At 37.6% G+C, this 11,612-nt stretch overlaps 1 protein-coding gene across 1 annotated transcript in view; it reads left to right on the top strand.

Annotated features, from left to right (window-relative positions):
• The window catches only part of LOC107681381 (laminin subunit alpha-5-like), an 81,772-nt gene that overhangs the window by 42,984 nt on the left and 27,176 nt on the right, over positions 1-11,612 (top strand). The window contains exons 11-33 of the mRNA XM_016477662.1: positions 117-161; positions 272-412; positions 769-906; positions 2,092-2,226; positions 2,337-2,471; positions 2,551-2,688; positions 2,778-2,830; positions 3,174-3,273; positions 3,481-3,533; positions 3,618-3,723; positions 3,802-3,901; positions 3,986-4,142; positions 5,497-5,635; positions 7,152-7,294; positions 7,382-7,485; positions 7,577-7,730; positions 8,072-8,235; positions 9,155-9,263; positions 9,357-9,454; positions 10,417-10,609; positions 10,791-10,917; positions 11,016-11,155; positions 11,238-11,353. Coding sequence (XP_016333148.1) covers positions 117-161; positions 272-412; positions 769-906; positions 2,092-2,226; positions 2,337-2,471; positions 2,551-2,688; positions 2,778-2,830; positions 3,174-3,273; positions 3,481-3,533; positions 3,618-3,723; positions 3,802-3,901; positions 3,986-4,142; positions 5,497-5,635; positions 7,152-7,294; positions 7,382-7,485; positions 7,577-7,730; positions 8,072-8,235; positions 9,155-9,263; positions 9,357-9,454; positions 10,417-10,609; positions 10,791-10,917; positions 11,016-11,155; positions 11,238-11,353 — 2,788 coding nt within the window. The remainder of the gene's footprint in view (positions 1-116; positions 162-271; positions 413-768; positions 907-2,091; positions 2,227-2,336; positions 2,472-2,550; positions 2,689-2,777; positions 2,831-3,173; positions 3,274-3,480; positions 3,534-3,617; positions 3,724-3,801; positions 3,902-3,985; positions 4,143-5,496; positions 5,636-7,151; positions 7,295-7,381; positions 7,486-7,576; positions 7,731-8,071; positions 8,236-9,154; positions 9,264-9,356; positions 9,455-10,416; positions 10,610-10,790; positions 10,918-11,015; positions 11,156-11,237; positions 11,354-11,612) is intronic.

Below are 11,612 nucleotides of genomic sequence, written 5' to 3'. Positions count from 1 at the left end.
TGCAATATAACAAAGAGTGAAAAATTGAAGGGGGTCTGAATACTTTCCGTACCCACTGTATGTGTAAAGAAATTCTCGTTGTTTATTATACAGTTGCTTGTGTTTATTTCTGTCAGAGAGGTACATCAGTGGAGAGGCCAGACCTGCAGGGGAAATCATTAGTAAGACATTGATTTGATTCAGTTTGATTCATCTCGATTTGAATCGGATTTGATTCTTATTCTCATTCACTGATTTCTCATACATTTTGTTACGTTCTTGTGTTGTGCAGACTGTGAGTGCAGCGCTGCAGGTACAGAAGGGAACTCCTGTAGGCCGGACCCTCACACCAATACATGTGTGTGTAAACCTGAATTCACCGGAGAACACTGTGACACCTGCGCTCCTGGTCACTTCGGCCTCAACTGTCAGCGTAAGCACGTTTTATGGCTCTTATAATTGTCACTGAGTTAATTACAGTGAATCTTTAATGTTAGTATAAAGATGTTTGTCATTTCATTATGCATTCTGTGTGCCTGTCCATTGTTAAGTCCCAGATCAGATCAGCTGTTCCATTCTGCCCATTTTTGTCTTTTCTGTGTAATCCACTGCAGCAGGTGACAGGTCCATCTGAGCAAACACATGCAGTTTGTTGCATCAGTGTTTGTCTGTCTGCTGAACTGCTGTTGATCTTGCACATAGTTGGAGTGTTTGTGAGCACAATATACCACCCAATGACAAAGGCAATGCAAACATGCCCACATTCTTGTTCCTCTCCCTTCCCCCCAGGCTGTCAGTGTTCAGGCCAGGGTTGCCTGGATGGGTCCTGTGATGCACTAACGGGCCAGTGTGTGTGTCGGAGCGGGTTTCAGGGTTATTCATGCGAGCAGTGTGCGCCCGGCTACTTCAACTACCCACTGTGCCAATGTGAGTGCTTGCCAACTCTAATCTCACTAAACTTCAAAATCCCCCATGAGTGCTGCCAAACCATGAACTTTACAGTGCAGCCACAATAACTGTTTTCTGTTCTTTTACTGCTCTGATTAAGGTCAACTTGAATTTTTAATTGACCCTATTTACTTTCTTAACACACATTCTTGGTCTCATTGCATTTGATTTATCAGTGCACATTATGAAATGTAGTAACTTGATTGGTTGATATTACCAATATGATTGGCTAAGTGGCGTGACTTTTCACTCTGCTTGTCTGTTTGCACATTTACAGACTGTAAGTGTGTGTATTAGTGGTGGAGATTTTTCAGTGACTCTTTCTGCAGTTTACATCATTACACCAGTAGGTGGAGACAAGTGACTGTCTGTATAACTGAGTCCTTTGAAACGTTCACTTGTCCAATTCATTCAAAGACACTGATTTGTTCTGAAGTGAAACAAGTGACTGTCTTCATGAGCGAGTTCACTGAATCATTCACTCGTCCAAGTTGATTTTTTTCAAAAACATTGTTTCATTCAGGTACGAAACAAGTGACTGTCTTCATGAGTTACTGAATCTGTTACTTAACTGATTTGTTCAAAAACACTAATTCATTCAGAAACAAAACAAGTGACTGCCTCAAAAGAGCCATTTAATCTTTGAGTCAACTGATTGGTTCAAAAATATTCATTCGGGAACAAAAAAGTGACTGTCTTCATGAATTAGTCATTTGAATTGTTCACTCAGCTGATTTATTTAAAAATACTGATTCATTCTGAAATGAAACAAGTGACTGTCTTTATGAGTGAATCATTTAAATCATTCTCTCAAATAAATAGATTTGTTCAAAAGCATTGATTCATTCAGGAACAAAAAAGGGACTGTCTTTATAAGTGAGTCATTGAATCATTCACCTATCCGAATTGATTTCTTCAAAAACTCTCAATTATTCAGGAACAAACTTAATGTCAATGAATGTTTATTCAAAATATTTGCTTAATAATTCTGAATCATTCAGGCAAAATTGTGTCTACTATGCAAGTTGGTCAATATTGAACATTAACATTCTCATTAAATGTCCTTTTCCACATTACAGAAGTATAATGGATTGCAAAAGCATTTCTTGTTGACTTCGAAACTATTAACATTTGATTCAATTTTATTTCTCTCTCTGTCTGTAGATTGCGGTTGCAGTGTTGTGGGCTCTATGCCTGAGATATGCAACACAGCCGGTCAGTGTTTGTGCAGGCCGGAGTTCACTGGTCCTCGCTGTGATCAGTGTCGCTCAGGGTTCCACTCATATCCAAACTGCCAGGGTGAGACACACACACAGTGATTTAATACATTAAAGAAAGGCTCAGTCTGATATTTGCAGATTCACTGTCTGTATCATCTCGATTATAACTACTTGGATTCAATTTCCCAGTGTGCACTTGTGACCCTCGCGCATCTTTGGACTCCAGCTGTACCTTGTCGGGTCAGTGTAACTGCAGACCCAACTACAGTGGCCCCAAATGTGACCAGTGTGCACCCGGATATTACTCCTATCCCAGCTGCACACGTAAGTCACATGACTCTAATCACAGGCCAACGTTACCTGTGGTAACAGGTGATTTTACATTGAAATCTCTCTGTTTCAGCATGTCGTTGTTCATTGGAGGGCTCTCGCTTCAGCTCCTGTGATCCAGTGTCTGGTCAGTGTGTTTGTCTGCCAAACATTGTGGGTCAGAGGTGTGATAGCTGCAGTCCTGGGTCATATGGCTTTCCCCTCTGCCAAGGTAATCTTACTTAAACAATATTCATGTTCCTGTATATTACATTCATTTGAAGTAGTTCTGATGGTTTTCTTTCCCTCTCTGTGCTCTAGTCGGGACCTGCAACCCAGCAGGCTCTGTTCATAATGACATCCTGCCCACTGTGGTGAGTATAACTGAGCTTTCTACATTAAACATGGCTACGTTCAGAATGGATAATGCATATTGTGCTGTAAATTATTCATGTTGTTATATTGTGCATATCATACTATATACTGCACATAATATGTTGAATATTTCGTGAATGTATCAAAAGATTATGTGAAACAACAGAGTGCAGTATGTAGCAATTCAGTAGACAGAGTCAATATTTTGTTTAGACACACCTTTTCATATCTTTTACATTGTTATTTTTTTAAACTACCGCTGTAAATGAGGATCAATCACAGTCTTTACAAACTTTCATTCCTATTCCAGACTCTCAGTGCTTGTTTTTTTTTATTCCTCAGGGCTCCTGCAACTGTCGGCCTCATGTGGAGGGGGTGGCGTGTGATCGCTGTAAGCCTCTCTACTGGAATCTTTCTCTCCATACAGTCTATGGATGCTCAAGTAAGAGAAAAGTTTGGACACATCGCAAAATGTCATTTTAAGTAATTGGGCCAACATGTAAACAAAAGACTGCCATTTTGTTCGCTTTGGTGGCAAATCAGACTCTAGTGACAGTGCAGTTTTCAAATATGTAGCTTGTTAGTTAAGCTGTATAGAAAATAAAACAGTATATGTCTCTGCTAATGTATATTATGATTGATTTTGCAGGCTGTGACTGTAATACATTAGGAACTATGAGTGAGGTTGCAGAGTGCACTCAGGTATGGAAATATCAGTGATAACGCCGTCTTACAAATTCAATTCCAAGAGCATAGTTAACAAACCTCCATCTGTCTTTCAATCAGAGCACCGGCCAGTGTTACTGTAAACCCAACGTGTGCAGCGGCACATGTAATGTGTGCAAGGATGGGTACTTCAGCCTTCAGAAGAACAACTACTTTGGGTGCCAAGGTACATAATCAAATCCAAGCAGACATTCTAAATACTCAAATGAAGAAATGGGTTAAACTCTCGCCCCTGTGCATCTAGGCTGCCAGTGTGATATTGGAGGCTCTGTTGGGCAGGCGTGTAATGAGAGGCACGGGCGGTGTCGATGCAGACCCAATGTGGAGGGACCCAAATGCAACCAGTGAGTGACAAGAAAAAGCACATACAGATGTAGCAGTGTGCAGTTTATGTGGGGTTCTGTCATGACTCTGGTGTGTTTGTTTAGACCTCGGCCAGATCATTATTTCCCAGACCTGCACCATATGAAGTCTGAAGTGGAGGAAGGCACCACCATGGATGGACGTCCAGTGAGGTTTGGTTACAATCCTCTGGAGTTTGAGAGCTTCAGCTGGAGGGGATATGCCCAGATGTCTCCCATACAGGTACACAAACACGCGTATAAGTTTGCACTAGGGCTGCACGATAAATCGCATGCGATATTTAACGCGCCGCAGGTGATGGAGATTTACCGCTGATTACAGAACCGGCTTCCTGACAAGATGCGCATTAAATATCGCATGCGATTTATCGTGCAGCCCTAGTTTGCACCTTGAAATCTATTTTTTAAATTACATTATTGAATGGTAAATAATAATAATAATAACAAATTGTTAGAATAATAATTCTGTAATAGTAATAATAAAAAACTACAATAATAACAACAACAAGAGTAGTAATAACAATTGATCATTGCTATAAATTATTATTCTTGTTGTTAATATTATTATTAATAATTCATAATAATATATATTTTTAATTGTAACAACATCATCATTGAATGGTTAATGATAATGATAATAATAATAATAAGACAATATATAATATTGATTATAAATTATAATAACATCAACATTAATAATCATTATTTTTTATTATTACTACTATTTAAAAATAATCATCTAGAATTATAATAACAATAACAAATTGTTATAATAATAATATAATATTAATAATAAACAACTACGACAACAACAATTATTATTATACTTATGGCAATATTATTATTAATAATGATGATGATGAAAAAGCTATAAAACAACAACATTATTGAATGGTTAATAATAATAAAATTAACAAATTGCTAATAATAACAATCTGATAATTGTATTATATATAATACTGATAATAAAATGATAAAAAACAACAATAATTATAATTCTTATTAATATTGTTAATATTTATAATAGTAATAATAATACATCTATATCAAATCTATAACAACACTTAAAATAACATTATTATTATTATCATTACATATGATGTGTTATAGCAATTTGTGTATTAAGTTTTTTTCTTGTTGGATATCCTTTTTCACTCAGAAATATGTCACATTACAGAAGTAAAATAGGTTATGAATACTGTTTAATGTTGAAGATACTATGAAAATTATAATATTAATTATAATAGAACTGTGAATAAATATGACCTGTTTTAAAGTTAAATTTATTTCAAAATGTTGTTATCATTATCATCATTTTGTAGATATTCACGATGTTCAAGTTGATGCGTGTGTGTAAAATTAGACTGAGATGTAGCGTTGCGTTGTGTGAATGAAATGCGCTGTGTCTTTGGCTTGGCTGAGGGCTTTGATCACGGCTTTGGATTGCTGCTGCTTGCGTTCATTGGCTGCTGTGTTGGGCTGTTGTGCTGGTTGGTGGTGGTTTTGAGCAACAGCTTTGCATTTGTCTCTCTTTCTGTCTGTGTCTGTCTGTTGTGGGCCGTTCTTTTGCTCTCTAGCCTCGGGTTCTGGTTGAGGTGGTGGTTGGCTCTCCAGACCTGTTTCATGTGGTCTTGCACTATGTGAACCGTGGGGGCATGGACGTGAGGGGGCGGGTCTCTGTGATCGAAGATGGCAGACACTTCCTCTGTGGGAATTGTAAGTTTTTGAGCACCCTCTGTTTTAATGACCTACTTTTCTCTATCTTTCTACCTTCCTCACTTAAATCCTTTGCTCTCCGAGCTGGTGACTTCCTGCTTTCTTGACAAACCCTCCCTCTTCTCCCCATGTCCAAGACACACTCTCATCGCAACCAGCATCTCAGATCTATCACATGATCACACCCATCTTGATCAGAAAGCCACAGTTCAGGTCTTTAACCCTCCCCTCCTCTTTCCCTCTCTCTCCTCTTCTCCTTGTCTTCCTTGTCCTTCATCTCAGAATACAGTTAAAATGATGGTGCACGTTCGTGAAGCAGACGTGTATCTCACGCGCTTCATCCTCAGATATGTAAACACGAGGTTGGCCGTGTCGAATGGTAAAATCACAGCCTATCAGAACAGCAGAAGAGGTACGTCTGACGGTTCGATGTGCAAGACTTTCATTCTTTCAGTGAACCCAAAGGAGAGATTTAGCAGACTGTTCTAGCTGCTCTTTTTGTACTCAAACAAGCATTGGTCTGTATGGCTTATAATGGTTACGCCATTGGTACATAGAGCAAAGGGCAACATTTTCATCGAGACATATGAATTTCACCTTATTTTATTATTTTACTTATTTTATTTTTAATTTTATTTGACTGAATAATAGAGAATAACAATGTTGCTCTATATGCTCTATATTTATTATTTTAGCTAATAATAGCTAATTTGCTGCATGTGTCCCTGATTAAGCTTTTAACTAAATAAACGATTACACAAAATAAATAGCTTTTTTATAGCTGTATTTTTTTTAAATTCTGTTTATATTTTAAATTCTATTGATAAATTATTCTATAACTGTACTTCTTTACTCCTGTACTCCAAAAGCTGTTTAATGTCTTGATATGCTACAGATATAACTTGTTGCATAGTAATTCCCCTTTCCTCTTGTTTTGGTATTAATTTACAAAATTTCAGAAGCTAAGTTATTTACGCATTTAAAAATTAATTAAAAAAATGCATAATGTATAAAACTAAGCAAACATTTTTTTTTCCATTTTATAATGATGCCATTTCATTGACTTGTAAACTATTACTTCCAGCATCTGTATATAAAGACACTATTGTTTGACTTGGCTACTGTAATAGTTATATAAAGTCTAATCATATGGAAGCAGTTCAAATTAATTTTAATAGATATCAAATCTTTACTCCATTTTAATTTGCTAGTGCTTTTATGTCATTTTTAGAGTTTGAATAGAATTCTTCCATCCCATTTTGCTTTCATTGTATGGAAAAGAGCAGCTCGGACATTCTGCTAAACTTCTCCGTTTGTGTTTCACAGAAAAAAAAGAAAGTCCTCATGAGTAAATGAAGACAGCTTTTAATTATAAATGAACTATTCTTTGAGTACAACAATTGATATGTTGATAATGTTTAATAATTTATAAATATGTAACTTCATAGTTTTATTGATTCATCCAATGCTGTAACTCCATCCCCAATAAAACAGGTTTCCATCCTTCTCTTTGCAGGCTCTGAGCAGTCCAAGCAGATCGTCTTTGCACCCACTTCAGAACCTACATTTGTGAGCGTGCCTCAGAACAGTTTTGTGGAGCCATTTGTCTTGAACCCAGGAACCTGGACTGTGATTATTGAGGCGGAGGGCATTCTGCTGGTAGGACCCCCTCTTAAAGATGCTTTCAACATTATTACTACATGAACAAACCCTAAACACACTCTCTCTGTCACTTTCTCTCTGCAGGACTACCTGGTGCTGTTGCCCAGTGCATATTACGAGGCTCCTATCCTGCAACTTCAAGTGACTGAACCCTGTTCATACAGCAACACACAGGATTCCAGTCAAAAGTCCGTAGCACAGCAACTTTTTGTGTACATATATCATGTGTATGCCTGTTATATGCACTGTGACTGAGCTAATGTCTTTTGGTGTGTTCAGCTGTCTGCAGTACATGCATCTGTCTCTGGATGAGTTCCCATCCATCTCCAGCAATGATGCCAACTGCAGGTCTGATAATCACCTGCCCAGACCCTGCCACACTGAGAAGATCACTCCCCGCCATCCCAGCATGGCCATCTGCAGCGGCAATGACGTAAGATGCTGTTTTCAGCATTAATAATAATAAATGTTTCTTGAGCAGCAAACCAGCATATTAGAAGGATTTCTGAAGGATCATGTGACTCTGAAGACTGGAGTAATGATGCTGAAATTTCAGCTTTACATCACAGGAATAAATGACATTGTAAATTATATTACAATAGAAAACATTTATTTTAAATTGTAATAATATTTCACAATATTTTGACTCAGATGAATGCAGCCTTAGTGACCAAACATTTAAAAAATCTTACTAAGCCCAAACCTTTGAACAGTAGTGTATAAATACATAAAAGTCATATTTTTATACAAATTAAATCCTGTTTGTGTGTTCAGATGAACGTCCAGCTGCATCGTCGTGTTCCTGTCCCTGGAGAGTATGTGTTGGTGGTCGAGTACGCCAGTGAAGATCAGTTCCCTCAAACTTTCAATGTGTCTGTTAATTCACCGGGTGAAAGCACTCATCAAGAGCAAATAATCCTGCTCCATTGCAAATACAGGTGTGTTTGTGTGACATTGCAACATTTCCCTTTTCTTTTGTTTCAGGTATTCACACTCAACCTGAAGGGGTCATAATATGTGACCCTGGACCACAAAACCAGTCATAAGGCTCATTTTTTTGAAATTGAGATTTATACATCATCTGAAAGCTGAATAAATACGCTTTCCGCTGATGTGTGGTTTGTTAGTATAGGACAATATTTGGCTGAGATACAACTATTTGAAATTCTGGAATCTGAGAGTGCAAAAAAATAAAAATACTGAGAAAATCGCCTTTAAAGTTGTCCAAATTAAGTTCTTAGCAATGCATATTACTAATCAAAAATTAAGTTTTGATATATTTACGGTAGGAAATGTACAAAATATCTTCATGGAACATGCTCTTTACTTAATATCCTAATGATTTTTGGCATAAAAGAAAAATCGATAATTTTGACCCATACAATGTTTTTTTGGCTATTTCTACAAATATATCCCAGCGACTTAAGACTGGTTTTGTGCTCCAGGGTCACATATGTACTTTTGGTTTTTACACTGAGCTTTATTCCTGCTGTTTGTCAAAGTTTTTTTTTTTTGCATCAGAACAGTCATATTTAGTTTTCACTCTCTCTGTCTGACTCATAGAATTAAACATGCTGTTTTTGATACTGTACCTTTAAGACTTTTACATGACATTGTTTATGATTGGTTAGGCACTTTGCATGTACATTAAAATGAGTCATATTTAATGTTTTAATGTAACATCACAACCACAATGAGGTTTAAATGAGTTATTTTGCCATATTCATCAATTTTATTCTTTAGAAAGCATTGCTTTTGCATACCATTTAATTCTTCAGTTGGTCTTTTTCCTTTTTCTTCAAACTCTGCATTTGCTGATTGATTCGTGTGTATGTGTCTCTGTGTATGTGTGTGTAGTTTCCTGTGCCGTGCAGTGTCTGTAGATGACAAGAAGCGTGTGGCAGTCTTCACTCTCTCCACAGAGGCTGATATCCTGCTTACCACAGACAGAGGCAGTTTTTTCCTTGTGAGAGTTTTTTTTCTGCTTGAACCTGCCATAAAAGCTATCTGTGTCCACTGTAAACGCCATTTACAAGTGTGTGTCTGATTTCCTTTCCAGCACAAAGTGTTCCTCATCCCTCGCGCTCAGTTCACCATGGAGTACCTGAAGCCCAGAGTTCACTGCATCAACACACACGGGCACTTCTCTCCAGACAGGTGACTAACACGTACAACATGTAAATCTTCAACTAAAGTCCTGTTTACACTAGTGCGTTTTCGTTTTAAAATGGTGTTTTGAAAACGATCCTTGTCTACACTGGCGTTTTCACTGCGTTTCAGAAACGATCTCCGTCTACACTTCACAGCCGAAAACACATGTCACATGACCATTCATCCAGGTACAACCATAGATATGTATAGGTAGATTCCCTATTATTTAGATGGCGGACGCGTCTGTGTGCTTGGAGCGGTCAAATGAGGTATCTACCTATACATATCTATGGGTACAACAATGAGCATGATGTTATTGTTTATATACGGTCATCAAGGATACGCAGAGAGAATGTGGGCAGCCACGCCATCGTTTTCAAAAGTCTCCGGTTTGCTCCGTTTACACTGAAACGCAGCCCCGGAGTTTTCAAACTAAAACGGGGTCTGCAGCATTTTCAAAAGTCGACAACGCCGGAGTACTGTAAACGACAGGCATAACCGTAGCAAAAGTTATGCATTTTAAAACGAAAATGCACTAGTGTAAACGGGGCCTAAGTCTTGTGTGCTGCATCATGTGCCATTACACTCAAACACTTGTTTTGTAGATTTATTATTATTATTATTTTAGTTTAGTTTTTATTGTTAGGTCTTCAGCTTTTCTAAACATTTCTACTATTTTATTTTATTTTATTTTCAGTCTTTCTAACTACCATTTTACCTAAACAAAATTCTTTCACTGCCTTGCAAGCACTGACTTTTCTGGAAATCGCATTTAGTTATTTTTCAGACATTTTTAAATTAGGACATTTGATGATCCTACATATTTACAGTTATAAGAACCCATGATCATCAGACATTAACATGATTTTTAGCTATTTTAGGTATCAAAGTGAAGAATATTTGTGTGTTATTTATTGCAGTAGGGTTTATCCTATTCATATTCATGTTTTATATTCTCTGTTGTCCAGCGGCTCCTGCATCCCGTCTCGTTTCCAGAATCCTCCTCAGTCTCTGGTCTTAAAAGAGGGTCAGGCTTCTTCTGTGCTGGACTCGACTATGGCTTCAGCCCCCGATCCCAGCCTTTATGCAGACAGACCAATGACTTCCAGACCACCAACCGCTGTTGATAACAGTGAACACATGCTTCTGGATCCTAATCAGGTACATCAGGCCCATTAAACTCTCATTGCTGTCCAACATCTCTTACTGTTTCTTCTTTTAAAAGAACATTTTCCCCTCCATTTATCCATCTGTGCCAGTCTTGTAGTTTGTCTCTTTCTGATATTTAAATGCTAATAAAAAAGCACACTTCTGATGTTCGTTTGTCTGCTTCCTTTCCCAGAATGCTGTAATGTATTCAACACGTGTACATGCACTGGGCCGTTATGTGTTCATCCTGCATTACCATCAGCCCCTGCACCCAACTTACAATGTCCAGGTCCACATCAACGGAGGACGCATATGGCAGGGTGAGCAAATAGATGAATACAGACTCACTTATTGACTTCTTCTTCTTTTTTTATCACTGAACATGCTTGTTTATTAATGGTCACTTTTTGTATTTCAGGCCACGTCAATGCATCCTTTTGTCCCCATGGTTATGGTTGTCGTAGTGTTGTCATGTCAGAGAGCCAGATTATCTTGGATGTGACGGACTATGAGGTCATCCTGACCCTGCGTGTTCCAGACAGAAAGACACTGTGGCTGGTGAGTGTCATTATGAGGTTTTACTGAAGGTAATATGAATTGACAATAACAATGACACTTCTTTTTCTCTTCTGTGTTTCAGGACTATGTGCTGGTGGTGCCAGAGAGCACGTATAGCTCCAGCTTTTTGTCTGAGGAGCCACTGGACAAATCCTACGACTTCATCAGCAACTGTGGTCAAAACAGCTTTTACATCAAGTATGATACTTATACATTTGTAAACATGTAGGAATGCACGAGATAAAAATTCTGGGTGATAATTATATTCATGTTAAGGCCTAAAAAAGGCCATAAATAAGTAAATACATTGCAGATATTAAAATTCAATTCAATTGTGTCTAAATAAATATAAAAATAAAACACTTAAAACACACACACACCATTTTTCAATTTTTTAAATAATTTTTACTCAAGTAAAACTATTAAAAATCTTTTTCAGTAACTGAAATAAAGCTGA

The sequence above is a fragment of the Sinocyclocheilus anshuiensis genome, unplaced genomic scaffold (genome assembly GCF_001515605.1).
Source record: "Sinocyclocheilus anshuiensis isolate Anshui unplaced genomic scaffold, SAMN03320099.WGS_v1.1 scaffold881, whole genome shotgun sequence".
NCBI lineage: Eukaryota > Metazoa > Chordata > Actinopteri > Cypriniformes > Cyprinidae > Sinocyclocheilus > Sinocyclocheilus anshuiensis.
Note: the sequence above shows the minus strand (reverse complement) of the source record. Positions and strands in the feature narration are given on the sequence as shown.